Here is a 17,426-nt window from a genome sequence, read left to right as displayed (position 1 = left end):
AGGTGGCTCGAGAACGCACTCCCGAAAATAGGTTCCAAGGTGCAAACGATTATCAGTTATCTCTGCACAAACCTACGCAACCTCTGCGCAAACCTCTGTGCAGACACCGACGTTGCGCACATGCACATCACGTGTTCAGTCCATAGGTATGTGCGTTTGAATATATATCTGCGCAGGCGTGTAGTCCTTCTTTACAAATCAACCCTCAACAAACTACTTGTCTGGCCTTAAAAATGTATAATACAGAATTATTTATCGTGTCCGCGTAGCCATGTGTTGGAGGGAGACAGCCTTCGCTCCAACCTGTTTTGCAGGGCATCTACGGGGGTCTTCCCTGCGAGAAGAACACCAATCAACAAATGGGCTCCACTTCAAAGCACAAGCGTGCCTCGTAGAGGGGGCTCTCGCTGAAGTGATTGTGTCAACAGATGCCTCCAGCGCGGGCTGGGATGCTGTATGCGACGGGCAGGCAGCCTCTGGTTCCTGGACAGGACTAGGGATGTTAACCGATGACCGTTTGACTGTTTGACTGATGGTTGACCGTATCAACGTTAACCGATCAAAGTTGTCGGTAGTCGGTAAAAAAAAAAAAAAAAGTGATCTCTAAATTAGGCTATTATAGACAGTGGACTAAACGCTACTACAGTTAGCCGTCTCATTCCAAGATCTTTTTGTGTGAAGTGAACAAATCCCTCACACTCAATTTTTCATAACTCGCCTGTTTGTACTTAATAGACCAATAAAAACATTTGTCGCGAGGTCACAGCGTTTGGGTTCGCGCGCTCACAAGGTTTGCGAACAGTAAAGGCTACAGGCTAACACACTCGAGGTTAGAGCCAGGGCAGACGACAGGAGGAAGCGTGCGAGGAAGAGTAGTGTGTGGGACTATTTCACCAACAAGAATGACACAGATGTAAGTTGCAACTTGTGTGATACAGTGCTTAAATACAGTAGTAGCACATCATCTATGATGTATCACCTGAAAATGCGACACCCGCAAGCATCTTCAGAGCTGTAATTTTCTTAAATGAGCCGCGGCAATGTTTCAAATGAGCTTGTAACGCTAGACAAACACCTTTATTTTCATCGTGATCACCTTGTATCCAAACCATTTCGAAACAAAGGAGACATTTGTCCTCCGATTACATACAAGCTCCTCTGTGCCGCGTTTGCGGGACTCATGTTTCGCGCTGTAGGGGATTTGAAAAAAGTGACGTGAGTGGAAGGGCGCCGCCGGGGCTGTGTGTGTGTCTGTGTGTGTGTGTGTGTGTGTGTGTGAGCGGCAGAGAGATGCGACAGAGTTGCGAAATTGCAGGCGCGGCTCGAAATGGCTGTTATTTCAAATAGCGCAGCATATTTTAAACTAATCGGTTAACCGGTTTCAACCGGCTAATGAGGCTCGTTGGTCGGTCAATAATTTTTTTAGTTTTCGCCATCCCTAGACAGGACCTTGACTACAGTGGCAGCTGCCTTCCTGCCCCTGAACAAATTCAAGCAGTTCAGCACTGACAGTGCGCACTCATTCGTGAGACGTGCTGTCATGTCTAACTCCATACCGAGAAAAGAGATTCTCTGCATGGGGGAGAGTTTGAACTTTTCCCAGTTGACCCGAAGCCCCAAACGGCTGAGGTGCCTGAGCACCAGGTCCCTGTGTTCGCATAACTGATTTTGCGACTTTGGCCCAAATGAGCCAGTCGCCGAGAAACGTCAGAAAAGTATGTGTCTTTCAGGTCGATCACTGCAAACCAATCTTGGAGGCGAACGCACGTGAGGATGCATTTCTGCGCAGGGACAGAATTTCAGGTCGGGTTTTATCTTAAAATGACTTAAATACTTGAAATTTGGAGTGTTCCACTCGAGCCCAATGCTCGTGGCGGCCTGGGAAATCATGGCAGTGAGCTCTGGGTCGGACTCGAACAATGCTACTCTGCGCGAAGGGGACAGCGCAGCAAAAATCTTCATCCCCAGAGGACTCAAGCCCGCCCTCTGATGCAGCGATCGACATCCGGTCCTCTGTAGGAGCTCCGAATGAGATGCCGGGTCCCCCATGGGAAGGACCATCAACCACAGCCGGACTCCACCTTTTTCAAGGTATCTTAGTCTTTATCTCAACATCAACAATCAACGCAGTGGGTGCATGACTCAACAATGATGCATGCTTAGATCCCAGACACGTGAGGCAGTGATCGTGGCCGTCAGATGGTGCCAGGAAACGACCACATCCAGAAACACACGGGTGGAATGACATCTTGAAAAAGATGCAACGCCACACCTTTGTTTACTGTTGTAAGGACCACCCATTGGCCCAACGACGGAATCCAACGGGGTGGGCGAAGGGATAATGCGTGTATATCTTTCCAGCGCTCCAGTGAGGTTCACTTAATTTATTAGAATTTAGTTTGAATATTACTTTAGCTCTACGCTTAATCTGACTCCAGTTTCAAGTGATAATCAAATTTAGATTGTGTTTCTTATTAGAAAATAGTCATAAATATTGATTATGAATTAATTTAGATCTTTGGTTATTCAGAGTTTCTTATCTTTCATTTATTTATTCATTATGGACCCAATGCCGCACAGAGATCACGTCGGCCACGTCGTGTTTCTCACGGACACAAAACTTGTCAGTTCTGAAGTTAGTCAGAGGATGTAGGGTTAGCTAATACCTCTTAAGTCGGTTGCCTACTGCTCACTCATACAAAAGAGTGTAGTTGATTTTAGCCATTTCCATACAACTTGCTAAATCAGTAATAGACAGAAATCAAAAGGTCTTCAAGATGACGTGCCTACTGCTCCATTCATACATGCGCCTTTAGTTTGACCTATCCTGCAAGATTTGCGGTAGCACCAGCCTCCTATAATCTACTAAAAATAATGATTTCAGAAAACTTCAGAATAAATCAAGATGTAACATTTATTTGTCAGGTATAAATGTATCATGCCAATTACACAAGTAATTAAAAGCCAATTCAGAAATAATAGATGCATGACATAAATTTCTCAAAGATGACTCTAAAAGTAAGCAATGCATTCCTGACAGAGACACACAGCGGTGTGTGAGTGTTTTCCAACGGGAGAACACTGACACAGCACTGTATGGGGGTTTTCCTGGTTACAGGATCCCAAAGACAGCTCTGTTACCTAGCCTTAAATACCCAGACCAGAACAAAAGGGTTGTGCCAATATTTTCAGAGTTTGTTTTGGGTCAGTTCCTGTACCCCAGGGGGTAGCACCTGGTCTCGGGGGAGTGGGGAGATATCTTGAAGAGACATCACCCAAAGAGGAACACAGGATTCTCCTAAGTTCTTAATCTTTCTAATATTACCAATGGCTGCAATGAAATTAAGACCATTTTACCAATCGCACTGAGACATCTAAAATGATACCAAACATGAAAAGGAAAAACAATCGATTTACAAGATACATCATATGTGATATATAGGAATTCTTAGTGAACTATTGGTGACTTGACTCAGGGGGAGAGGGGGATGCAGAGATAAGGGAAAAGTGTTTGGACAGGACAATGTCCTATGCTCTGTCTTTGCGATCTTCTGTCCAGGGTGCGTTTTATGGCTATATTGCAGGGTGAGTTTTATTTTAACAGGAAAATCAGTTCTTACACTGTTTTAGAGAAATTGCTCTTTAGATTTTGAAGCGCCCAGGGGAACAGCCGCTGCACTTAACCCTGCAAACACTCATCAACCGCTTTCTTATATACCAGGAACCAGGAAGTGGCTTGCGATGCAAATCTCATTCGCCAATGTGCATTGGCTTGTTCTGTTACTACTCGTAGGTGATTGGGCTCTCAGGCGAGATATCTATACGTCAGTATAGATGTAACATCGAATGTGACTGACTGATAGAAACTGCATTTCATGGGGTGTTTAAAGTGTTGTGTTTGTATCTCTTTACCTTCTTCTCTTGACTCTCCTCCTCTATAGGAACAGTGTTGTGAGTCCTGTGTTCTCCTTCAGTGCAGGACAGACAAACACACGTCTGGTCATCTCTACAGAACAGCTCCAGAGGTCTCTCGTGTTTCTGGCATATATAATCCTCCAGATTTTCCACAGCATTGATGAGTTTGTGTTTCTTTAGACGTGGGACTCTGAGATGAGGCTCCAGATGAGAGTCACAGTAAGAGCTTGGACACGTCAGGCAGGTCTTCACAGCTTTTTGCTTTCTTCCATCACAGATGTCACAGAACACCTCAGATTCTTCTAGATTGAGCTTCTCCTTAAAGTGTTGCACAACCTCTCTGAGTGTAGTATTAATCTTGAGATCAGGTCTTTTGCTGAATGTGTCTTTACAGAGTGGACAGAAGCAGGTCTGTGTGTTCGTCCAGCACTTACTCAGGCAGGTTCTGCAGAAGTTGTGTCCACATGGAGTGGTGACTGGATCAGTGAACTCTTCCAGACAGATGGAGCACTGGAGCTCCTCATTTAGTGCTGGACCTCTTGAGGATGCCATGGCTGAAAAGATAAGTAATGTCAAAATATCTTCTACATTGCTGAAGAGACCAATTTTGATAATTATAGCCTATGTGAATTAGGCTATGTATGTTGCATGTTAAATACTATTATAACTTACAACAATAAAGTATGTCCAATGATATCAAAGTCAAATACTATCGAAGTGCCTCAGACACTAATCCTAACCACACTGAGCCTATAAGCTCTGCCTTAAAGGTGCTCTAAGCGATGTCACACATTTTTTAGGACAAAACTTTTTTTTGTCTCATACAGCAAACATCTCCACACTGTAAAAAAAAAACGTGGTCACTGTAGACAGCCCAGGCTCCACAAACAGCAACAAAAACAAACTGGCCCAGCCTGGACCACGAAACATAACAAGCAGTGTTCCAGCCAATAACAGACAATAATGATTTGGGGTTAGGAGACGGGATGAGGAGGGAGGGTCTAGCTAGCCTCCATTTTGTTTGACAATACTTCAAAGTTCAACCAGGCTCAGAGCACCTTTAACTTCTGGTCTGAGACTGCTGGTTTTGTTTTAGATGGGCTCTGTGGCACTGCAGTTGTATTGAGTAATATAACAAACCTGAAGAAACTAAATAGAAACTAGGAGCCACAGTACAGCAAATATAACAGGTTTTTACAACAACATTTTAAAGTCCGCGTGAACCGAAAGTTGCAAACGACTTGAAGTGTTGTGACGCATTTCCGAGTGAAACGGAATATTGAACAGAGGGCAGGGTTTTACTTTAGCGCTCCTCCTCTCCATCTCTCGCCCATAGCAGAGTAACAGTTTGAGGGGAGTGGTTAAGCGATTAACCAACCCAAGCCGTCAAGCCTATGTCATCAGAAAAAGAACCATTCCAGACCCGGAAGTAACTTTTCAGACTTTGATTAAAGATAACTTCGGCAAACAATTTTTTTCTGTGTATTAAAGCGGCACTCGGTAACTCTAGCCACCGCTTTACTGATTTTCTCAACGAGCTCCCCCTACAGCTGCGGTGCGTATATTTTTCACATCACTGTCCTAAAGTCACTTGCGGCGCGCCGGCACCCTCCTCCCCCTTTCTACCGCTGCTCATGTGCTTTTGTTATGGTCGGAGCCGGTGTGGTGAACAAATGAGTCCCAGACGCACCAACTTTATCGTGTGGAGCTATGACTACCGAGGTGGGTAATACATCATAAAGCAGTTTGTGTTTCTCGTTCTTTCTCGCTCGTTCTCGCTTCTCACGAGACTTCCTATTTTCAACTTACCGGGACGTTAGTCCCAATGTTGCAAGGCTGGTTTTCCGCCTGGGAACGCTGGGGGGAGCGGGGAAAGTAACCATTCTCACCAGAAAAGATTATTTAACCATCCAAATGATTTCTAAACGGATTTATTAAGCTGAAAAAGTTACCAAGAGCACCTTTAACTTGCACGGATTAATTGTTCACCACAAGACTAGTAATATCCGCTAACAAAGTAAATAGGGTCAATTTTGATTTCATGCCGACTTTAATACCATCATAAGATATATAAACGACAACACAGAACATGAGTGAAATTGTAATTTTTCAAACAAATAACTTACTAATAAATAAGTCAAGTCAAGTCAAGTCAAGAATATTTGTATAGCGCTTTTCACAATACAGATTGTATCAAAGCAGCTTCACAGTATTAAAATAAAATAATAATAAAACGTCCATGTTTGGTAATGCTAATCAATAGTAATATTGATTGATTCATTAAATTGAATATCCCCAACTGAGCAAGCCAAAGGCAACAGTGGCAAGGAAACGAAAAACTCCATCAGGTGACCCAATGGAGAAAAAAAAACCTTGGGAGAACCCAGGCTCAGTCGGGGGCCAGTTCTCCTCTGGCGGTTATGAACTAGAGGCCGGATTTAACTGTAAGATTAAAACATTTATATGAATGCCTGGTTAAAGAGATGCGTCTTTAATCTAGTTTTGAACTGGGAGAGCGAGTCTGAGCAACGAACAGTATCAGGAAGGCTATTCCAGAGTTTTGGAGCAAAATGTGAGAATGCTCTCCCTCCTTTGGTGGACTTAGATATCCTAGGTATAACCAAAAGCCTCGAATTTAGCGATCTTAAAGAGCGCGATGGATTATAGGGCGATAGAAGATCCGTTAAATAAACTGGAGCTAAGCCGTTTAGGGCTTTATAAGTCAGTAACAATACCTTATAATTAATACGGAACTTTATAGGTAACCAGTGTAGAGATGATAAGATCGGTGTTATATGATCATATTTTCTTGATCTGGTAAGAACTCTAGCGGCTGCATTTTGGACTAACTGTAGCTTGTTTATTGAGGATGCAGGACAACCAGCTAATAGAGCATTACAGTAATCTAGTCTCGAGGTCATGAATGCATGAACTAACTTTTCTGCATCAGAAACTGATAGCATATTACGTAGCTTAGCAATGTTTCTAAGGTGGAAAAATGCTGTTTTTGTAACATATGAAATATGATTTTTAAAAGACAGGTCGCAGTCTAGTATGACACCCAGGTCTTTTACTGTAGAGGATAAAGTAGCAGGACATCCTACTATGTTAAAGTTGTATTGTGAGAGGTTTTGTGGGCGGTTTTTTGAACCGATGAGTAGTACCTCCGTCTTGTCTGGATTTAATAGAAGAAAATTACGCGTCATCCAATCTTTTATATCTTTAACACACTCTGTCAATTTTGATAATTTAGCGTTTTCATCCGGCCGTGATGAAATATATAATTGAGTGTCATCAGCATAACAATGGAAACTAATTCCATGTTTCCTTATAATATTTCCAAGTGGCAGCATATATATTGAGAATAATAGAGGGCCTAGCACAGATCCCTGCGGCACTCCATAGTTTACTGAAGATATGATCGATTTTTTTCCATTTAAATAGACAAAATGGCAGCGGTCAGATAAGTATGATCTAAACCAGCTTAATGCTTGTCCTTGAACGCCAGTATAATTTTGTAGTCGATCTAAGAGTATTGTGTGATCTATAGTATCGAACGCAGCACTAAGATCAAGTAAAACTAGTATTGAGATACAGCCTTGGTCCGAAGCTAAAAGTAAATCATTAGTGATTTTAACGAGCGCAGTTTCAGTGCTATGGTGCGGCCTGAATCCTGACTGAAACTTTTCATAGATGTCATTTTCTTGCAAAAAAGAGCTCAGTTGAGCGGACACAACTTTTTCTAATATTTTAGACATAAATGGAAGATTTGAAATGGGTCTATAATTTGCTAGATTATGTGGGTCTAATTGTGGTTTCTTAATGAGTGGTTTTATAACTGCCAGTTTAAATGTTTTTGGAACGTGACCTAAAGATAGAGACGAGTTAATGATATTGAGTAGAGGCTCTTCCACTACAGGTAACACTTCTTTCAGTAGTTTAGTTGGTATAGGATCTAATAAGCACGTTGTTGTTTTAGATGAAGTGATAAGTTTATTTAGCTCTTTTTGTTCTATAGTTGTAAAGCACTGTAATTGTTCTTGCGGGGTGATAATTGAGGCTGATTTATAAACATAAATAAACTGATAAATAAACATCTGTAAACACCGTGTCATTTCTGTTTAATGGAGTTCTGATTTTCACTGAACTTTGTTTATTCTGTCTGCAGTTCAAGTACTTCCTGATTCTGATATGTTACATGAACACAGACTTTAATTTTACAAACGTTCCTATACTGCGTCATGCTATTAAACTACTGAACTTACGTTTCCATCGCTTACCTGTGAGTGAATATCAGATTTGATTGTTAATTTCAGGGTTTCGGAAAGGAAATGTTGTTTGAAGAAGCTTCCAGTTCATCTGTTCAGTTTCACTTTCACTGAAGTCGTTACACACATGCAGTGACGTCATGTAGCTCCGCCCATAATCATAATTATTAAACAGTTTCTAATCCATCCATGCTGAGTGAGTAAACGGTGTAAGAAACTTTTAGAATATGTGTAGTTTTGTTTAGTTCCTTAATTTTTGAAGAGAGCAGTGGCAAATGTCAAGTTACCACATACAATTGAAGTTTGTTTGAAAAGGCACACACTAAATAAACACATGATTCAGTGCAATTTGCTTTGATTTCCTGGATCGGTAAAACAATAAAACGTATAAAAGCTTCGAATAGCTAACAAAAAAAAAAGATTGTTAGTTGTTTTTAAAATCAACCTCACGAAGATAAAATGCTGAGCGTTGTCTGGCCGATGTACGAGTGCACACACACGTCACGATCCTGAAGCGCGAATCTCAGCCATTTCAATTTAACGGATATTTTGGCCGTCCGTCTGAGGGAAATGTGATTTTACCCGCCGGTAAAAACACTAAAGAAAGAGCTCACGGGAGGATAAAACATATTAACACATTTAAAATATGCTTACAGTATAGTCTGCAGTGCTTGTTGTTTGCTCTGGACGGTGTGTGAGGCTCAGTGTGGATTCTGGAGGAGCTGGCAACGACGATGACTCCCTGGTACCTGCAGAGATGAAGGCTGTTTTCTGGTCCATATAGGCCTGCTACCAATAGGTGGCGCTAATGCACTAGTAGTTTATTATCCACTGTAAACGAAGCAGCAGCTGCTCACTCACTTTTGAAAGTTCACACAGTGCTCACAGATTCAGAAGAAATCTGTCTGTCAATCCTGGATATTAATATTTTCATCACAGAAATCTGTCAGCTGAAGAGAGAGAAGGAGTCACTGGAGGTAAAGCTGATGGAGAGAAACCAGAAACTGAAGCGATCGAGAGGTTTGTACAGGATAAAGATTCACTTCATCCTTAAATGCCTGAATTACCTGAAAATCTGTGTTTGTTTGTCTTTCCCCGTTTTTCTTTTCTTTCTGCTGAGTAATGAACTAATCAAATTGATGTATTGATTCGATTCTCACAATTCCAACATCTTGATATGACTGTAGATTATGACTGCAATGTTTATATGTACAATGAACATGTGATTGAACGACTATGATAGATCTGCTATTTTGACATAATATGTTACATCCGGTCTGCCAACAGTTTATTATTCTTTAAAATAGTCTCCTTCAGAGGAACAGTTGTTATATAAATTGAAAGTCGCTGTGATTCTGTGTTCCTCAGGAGCTGGAAGAGGTTTGAGTGTGTGTGACTGATGGACAGGATTCAGTGGAGCGTCAGAGATCAACTCTCTGAACACACAGAGATCCAGAGACACACTGGACTCATTTTACTCTGTTACACAGACGCTCAGGAGAGTGTGTGGGACAGTCATGGATCCACCGATTAAACCTGCTTGACTGTAGCGCTGGAGAACAACAGATGAAGATGAGGAGAGAAACCACGGCTGAGGAAGAACAGAGCGATGATGATGATGATTTTATTCCCTCAGGTATGTTTCTTCATTTTATTACTTTTTCATAATATTTTACATTTGTAATTTCAGAACCTGTAACAAGAAAGATGGTTTCACTTGAGTCAAAGACAACAATTTAAAAAAGGCTAACAAGTGTGATTTTTATTGTAGCTTCAAAAGTTCTCAGTCCCCTTTTAACATGTGCACTTTTTATTTGCGATCATTATTTGAAGCTACAGCAGTTCTGCAAGGGAACTGACTCTGGGTTGTGAAGCGCAGACATTTAACAACACATAACTGATGTTATCTAGACACACACGTAAAAGAACATGATGATTTTTCTGATTTTTCTCAGTGTTATTCTGCCTAACTCACACCACATCTACTGCCTTCTGCCATCTCTCACATTTCAAAGCGAATACAATTAAACACAGACAAATATAAATGATGCGTACTTATGAGTTTCTTTACAAAACCAAGAACTTCACAGAGAAGATGTGAGATGATTTGCAGTGCTCACTTAATGCTCTCACACTGTAAACGAGACGTAAACACATTTCATGGCATCTCTATCTGTGCTTAAGATCCTCTTATTGGGTGACAGTAAAGACAGTGCAGAGTTTTTTGAGGAGAAGAATCTGTAGGTTTATCGAGCTAAAATTTGAGTATTTTATGTACATTTGTTTTTTAAATTACTGCACAAAACTTACACGTTGAAACTTTTATAAGCAGGTAAAGTGTTCATTAGTCTTCATCATAGAATTTATGAAATTCTTGTAACAATCTATTGTCGATTCTAGTGCCGGTAAAATCATAATCATCGTTTTGAGGTTGTTGTTTAAAGTATCAGTTCAGGCACCGGTACCGTTTAAAAGTATCGATTTGGCACCGATATCAAAAAAAACCTGACGATACCCAACCCTATCAAGCAGTGTGTTGACGTCTGGGTCGGTGTGCTGTGGTCGTTCTGTCACTTCTGTCTAGTTTATTTCTTGGTTTTGTGACAGAGCCCTGACGCCCTTCTCTTGTCTTTGTCTGAGTGCCCGATATGAAGCGTGATCGAGCCGTGCGCTCTCTTGTCTGTGTGCCTTGTTTCATGTGCGGAGCGTGGTGTTCGGATCCCGGCACTTTCACACTGGGCTCGTTTGCTGCGGTCCGAGCCCGAGCGCGATTGTTCGAAATTGCTATCACTAGTTTTTATTTATTTATTATTAATAAAAAGCCCATTGCTCTGCATTTAAGCCCTCGCTCGTTTCATCAACCCCGGGGTTTTGATAAACAGCTGCTGTGGACGACGTGAGATTGACAGCGCAGACTTCATCATACGGTAAACACATCCCATCATTCCTCACTCACTCACTGACCACAACACACCCGTTGGGTTTCATTCATCCTTCATGTCAATTTTACTTTTCTCTCTCTTGCAGGATTAATTTGGCAGCGGTTAATGACAGTGATGTTGGACTGAAAACAGACCTGATAACCATCAAACCCAGTCAGATTTGGTCAGTACACACACACACACATTTTAATGAAGACATTTCAGATTCAGTTTGTTCAGGTATGAGTTTAAGATCTCAGATTCTAGTTTTTAATGAGTGCTGTTTCTAAATAAAATAATTCTAACTACAGCTTTTTTCAAAATCACATTCATTGGTCATTACTGGCATCCCATACTCCATTTCCAAATTCAATTAACTACATTCAGGTCCTTTTCAGACTGTATTGTAAATTTGTTAAAGATTTATTCTAGTTAAATATAATTTATACTTCATGGTTATGATTTGACTTATCCATATAATCCATAAATTCATATATAAATGGGAACATTGGGAAACAGATCTGTGCCATCTCGTGTCTCCAAACTATTTTTTGGATTACAGTAATAGTCCTAAAATTAGAAAAAAATGATTTATGCACGATGCATTTCTTTTTGTTTTTCCTTTTACTGACGGGGAGACGTGACCTGACATGTTCCTGTTGTGTGTTTCTGGTCTGATCACAGCAGGGTTTTACTGCGGTATTTCTGCTCATTTGTAAGCATTTAAAACAAGTATGTTAGCCAATCTGTTCTATATGTGTATATAAATTGTATTGTGTAAACTCTTTTTATGTATCCAATTAACAACATGGTCAATCTAGCAATTGTGAAGTAATGTGAGCAGTATTTTATTAATCTTGATTAAAATTAATTGATAAATGTAGGGGAGAGCGGGGCACAAACTAACGCGAGGTTAGTTTTAACACACATGGTTTGAATACTCCACGTATGCAGCATGACGAAACTTTAATAGCGTATTTATTAGTTGACATATCAAGGATGTCGCGCTGGAAAGAAACTTCGAGAGAAGTAAAGGCGCTTTAGACCTGCAGTCCCCTCTGTCACTATGGGTAACCTTTGGTCTATTTCTAATAAGACAGATGAGCTCTCAGCCCTAACACGATACCAGCGAGAGTATAGGGACAGCTGCTTACTCATTTTCTCTGAGAGCTGGCTGACAACAAACATCCCGGATTCTGTTGTCACTATGTATAATTTTCACCTTCTGCGAGCGGATAGGACGGCTGACAGCGGTAAGAAACGTGGAGGAGGTCTGGCTGTGTATGTGAATGAAAGATGGTGTAAACCTGAACATTGCACAATTAAGGAGCGATTCTGTAGTCGGGACATTGAATTGTGTGCTGTTAGCATGCGGCCATACTATCTGCCACGTGAGTTTTCACATGTTATTGTGATCGCAGTGTACGTGCCTCCTACTGCGCATGCGGAGACTGCAATGGATGTCCTGCACTCAGTCACCAGCAGGCTCCAGACACAGCACCCACAGGTCCTCTTCCTGATCTCGGGAGATTTTAATCATGTTTCTCCTTCATCTGTGCTGCCCACATACACCCAGTATGTCACCTGCCCCACCAGAGACAATAAAACATTGGACTTGCTTTTTGCCAACATTAAAGACACATCTCTTTGACCTAGCATTCACATAATACATTATAGACTTCTATAACTCAATGTTAGGCTGCATAGATTAGGTCAGACGGAACTGGGAACACTTCCCATAAATCCTGATGTACTCGTTACATCATAAGAAGAATGGCATCTACGCTAATTTTAGTGTCTTTGTTTATCCCGAGGTTTTCCCGCAGCCTGCCGGATCCAGGCCGTATCCAGATCTGAGGAAGGACCTTCGCCTGGACCCGATGTCAACGCAGTGCTGAAGTGCCAACTATTCTCTCCCTATGGAGGATCCCTTTACCACTCTACAGATAAAGCGTTGTGGAAATTTCGCGTATCTACCCCGTAGTGATAAAAAAAAATTACGTATCAAATTTATAGGCAGAACAAGTAGTTTGTATAGGCTTGGTTTGTAGAGAATTACAAACATGCGCACATATATTCAAACGCACATAACTATAGAATTCATTCTTGATGCGCACGTGAGCGCCATCAGTGTTTCTCACAGGTTCAGTTTAAAGTCTGTGTAGAGAGAACGGTGTCGTCTTAGCGGTCTCTATTTTAATAACTAATTATCCTTTCGACGGAAGTGAATCAATCAAAACTAATTTTAGCTGGAAAATAGCATTATTCAAGAACCGCTATAAAGCCAAAACAATCTGTTACCTTAAATTATACGTTTATCTCTGTAAAGCAGCTTTGAAACAATCTACATTGTTAAAAGCGCTATATAAAGGAAGATGACTTGACTCAAAAATACGTTTATTGAAACGCTAGGGGTCGACTTCCGGAAGGTAGATGGAGTAGACGTGTAATGACGAATTTTTTGTTAAGTTTTTTTTAAGCCTTCCAAATGTGGACGATCATCATATAATTATTGGGGGGGATTTCAATCTGGTCCAGGATGTTTCGCTTGATAGGTCTTCTTTTAAGCAATCTGTTTTATCCAAATCGGCCAAAGTAATATCGGAATATGCCTCTCAGTTGGGACTCTAAAGTTTTTTCGTACTTTTCACACGTTCATCACACATTCTCGAGGATTGATTTCTTCCTCCTGGAGAACAAATTGTTAAACTCGGTTACCGCATGTACATATCACACAGTAGTCATTTCCGATCATGCGCCTGTCTATTGATGTCGTTTTTTCCCCTGGTAGACTCGCACCTCCTACTTGGAGATTTGACTCTTCTAGATTATCAGACAATAACTTTAAAGATTTTGTTGCTTCTCAGATTAATTTATATTTTGAACTTAATCAGACTCCAGATATCAATAGTCTCACTCTTTGGGAGGCTTTCAAGGCTTTTATCCGTGGGCAGGTAATCTCTTATGTTTCGCATTTAAGGAAGACTGAAACATCTAGACTGTCTACTATTGCAGATGACCTTTACAAGTTAGATGCATTATATGCCTCTTCCCCCTCCCCTACCATTTATTCTGAACGGGTACAGTTACATACAGAATATGATCTTCTAATGACAAATATAACAGCGAGGCACCTTAGACAATGTAGACAACGTTTTTTTGAACACGGTGACAAAGCGGGGAAGCTTTTGGCTCACCAAGCTCGCACGGCTAGTGCCTCTAGGTGGATTCCGAAAGTTAAATCAACAACAGGTGAACTGATATCAGATCAAATGGGGATTAATTCTATATTTTTAGACTACTATGCTACATTGTATATGTCAGAGAGCTCCTCAAATTCTTCAGCAAGTTTTGATTTTCTATTTAGGTGGTCCAGTCACTGAGTTGAAGATACAAGAGGCGATCAAATCTATGCAATCTGGAAAGTCCCCTGGCCCAGATGGCTTCACAGCTGAGTTTTACAAATCTTTTCTCTACTCTCTAACCCCTACCTTAGCAAGGATATACAATGATTCTTTTAAGGAAGGCCACCTTCCGCCAACCTTACGTGAGGCTTCCATCTCCCTGCTTCTTAAGAAAGATAAGGACCCCACCGCATGTGGCAGTTATAGACCAATATCACTCCTTAATGTTGATTTGAAGATTTTAGCTAAAGTCTTATCCTCTCGTCTTCAGTTGGTACTGCCATCTTTAATTTGCCTAGATCAGACAGGTTTTACACCAGGAAGGCATTCGTTCTTTAATACTAGGAGGCTTCTTAATATTCTTTTTTCCCCCCAATCTGAGTCACCGGAAATAATTCTGTCTTTAGATGCCGAGAAGGCATTCGACAGAGTTGAATGGGTTTATTTATTTTTTATTTTAGAGAAGTTCGGGTTTGACTCTAACTTTATTTCTTGGATTCAACTTCTTTATTCATCACCGGTTGCTTCTGTACACACTAATGGCTTGCATTCACCCCTTTTTTCTCTCCAACGCGGGACACGTCAGGGCTGCCCCCTCTCCCCTTTACTTTTTAACCTCGCTATAGAGCCTCTAGCTATTTGGCTTCGTAGCCATAATGGTTTTGAGGGAATATCGCGTTATGGTTTAGTTCATAAACTTTCTCTCTATGCTGATGACCTTTTATTGTATATTTCTAACCCTGTCTCCTCCTTGCCGGTAATTTTGGACATTCTAGACAAATTCAGCTGTGTCTCTGGCTACAAGATAAATTTTTTTCAAAAAAGCGAACAATTTTTTGTCAACCCTGAGGCCAGTAAGATCTCATACTCTCTTTTTCCCTTTAAGATAGCTTCAGGTGGATTTAAATACTTGGGCGTTTCTTTCACAAATTCGTTTAATCAACTATTTGAGAAGAATGTTCAACCGCTGGTCGATAAAACGAAGTTAGACATGTCTAGATGGACTTCACTTCCTTTGTCTCTTGTGGGTCGCATTAATCTAGTTAAAATGGTTATTTGACCCAAATTCCTTTATCTTTTTCAGCATATTCCAATTTGCATTAACAAGTCTTTTTTTACTAAATTTGATGGTATTTTGCGTTCATTTATCTGGGGAAACAAACCGGCGCGACTCAAGAACTCAGTTCTTCAGCTCCCCAAAGCTAAAGGAGGACTTGCACTTCCCAACTTTCAACAATATTACTGGGCTTGGAATATTAATAAGATCCTTTATTGGAACAATTCTGTCCACACTGATAAATGCCCCCCTTGGGTCCATTCAGAGATTGTCTCAACGAAAGGAACTTTGTATTCTGTTATTTGTTTCCAACTTCCCTTAGCTATTAGTAAAATATCAACTAATCCAATTGTCACTAACACTATCAAAATTTGGGTCCAGTTTAGGAAACATGTTGGTTTACAAAGAACTTCTATTCACACACCTATCTTAAATAATCATCTTTTTTCCCCATCTTGCTCTGACCCTGCTTTTCGAATCTGGTCAATTAACGGACTTGTCGAGCTGAATGATTTGTATGAAGATGGGGTGTTTGCATCCTTTCCGTCTTTGTCTGCTAAGTACAATCTGCCCAATAGTCATTTGTTTCGTTTCTTTCAGATTAGACACTTTGTTCAGAAGCTGTTTCCCCACTTTCTCAACCGTCCGCCTGAATGCCCTCTTGATCATTTTCTCACTTTAGGCGCAGGTCAGAAACATCTAATTTCAGTTATTTACAACTTAATAAGTACACTTAATGTAGACCCTACTGTTTCTCTGAGAGAGTTGTGGGAGAATGACCTGGGTGTTTCTATTACCGATGATCAATGGGATGAAATTCTAAGATTAGTTCATCGCTCTTCCATATGTGCCAGACATGGCTTATTGCAATGTAAGGTGCTCCACCGAGCTCATCTGACTAATGCCAGATTGGCAAAAAATTTCCCAGATATGAGTGATGCTTGTCATCATTGCAAGCAGTCTCCTGCCGATCATCTTCATATGTTCTGGAGCTGTCCTCGGATGACAAACTTTTGGTCCAATGTTTTTGATACACTTAATAATGCTCTTAACATAGAGTTGGACCCCAACCCCTTGACTGCTCTTTTTGGCATTCCTTCGAGACCTGACTTGACTATCTCATCTCGCCAGGTTATTGCCTTTACTTCTGTATTAGCTAGACGAGCCATTCTTCTCAAATGGAAACATGTGACTCCCCCATCGCACGACAGGTGGATCCAAGAAGTTTTCAGCTGTATAAAGCTTGAGAAGTTAAGATTTTTGTTTTCTGGATCCCTTAAAACTTTTCAGAAGACCTGGGAACCTGTTCTAGACTACATAAAAGGTTTACTGTGTTCTCCGGACACTAATGCTAATACACAATAATTGACTGTTACTGGAAAGAGGAAAGACCATTACTAGAGAGAGGAATGTTTATTTTAATCTTTTTTTTTGGGGGGGGGGGGTTCTTGAAGGGTTTAAATTGAGACAATCTGTAATTTCATACTTTTAATTGAATGTATCATTATGTGTTGTCTTGTTAAATACCAATAAAAAAATTAAAATAAAAAATAAGTTTATTTCTAATTATTTAAAAAAGACATTAATGAAGTTAATAATTGTATTTTATTGACAAAATATTTGAGTTTGTCTTGTAATTTGTATTTTATTAGATCAGATAACATTTTAATCTGTCATATGGTCATGGGTCATGTTGTCACATTTCACTTCCATTCTTTCGGGGTAAATCAAGAAAAAAGTATACACTGTATTAATGAAACAAAACCACATAATTGTAATAGACGTGTGTGAAATTAATGTGGTAAAAAAATTAGTTCTCTGAACCCCAAGTGGATTTACACACACTGAGAAAGTCAAATGA

At 40.5% G+C, this 17,426-nt stretch overlaps 1 protein-coding gene and 1 long non-coding RNA gene across 2 annotated transcripts in view; one reads left to right on the top strand and one right to left on the bottom strand.

Moving 5' to 3' along the window:
- The window catches only part of LOC306985998 (uncharacterized protein), a 49,599-nt gene extending 41,284 nt beyond the window's left edge, over nt 1-8,315 (bottom strand). Inside the window, exons 1-2 of the mRNA XM_079588830.1 lie at nt 8,196-8,315; nt 3,913-4,469 (exon numbers count right to left, since the gene is read on the bottom strand). Coding sequence (XP_079444956.1) covers nt 3,913-4,467 — 555 coding nt within the window. The 5' untranslated portion in view covers nt 4,468-4,469; nt 8,196-8,315. The remainder of the gene's footprint in view (nt 1-3,912; nt 4,470-8,195) is intronic.
- A 218-nt stretch (nt 8,316-8,533) lies between these two features.
- Nucleotides 8,534-11,288, top strand: LOC306986384. The gene is made up of 3 exons (XR_013794968.1): nt 8,534-9,203; nt 9,552-9,819; nt 11,211-11,288. It is a non-coding gene; the product is annotated as an uncharacterized lncRNA (long non-coding RNA).
- The last annotated feature ends 6,138 nt before the right edge of the window (nt 11,289-17,426 follow it).

The sequence above is a fragment of the Phoxinus phoxinus genome, assembly GCF_949152265.1.
Source record: "Phoxinus phoxinus genome assembly, chromosome: 18".
Lineage (NCBI taxonomy): Eukaryota > Metazoa > Chordata > Actinopteri > Cypriniformes > Leuciscidae > Phoxinus > Phoxinus phoxinus.
Note: the sequence above shows the minus strand (reverse complement) of the source record. Positions and strands in the feature narration are given on the sequence as shown.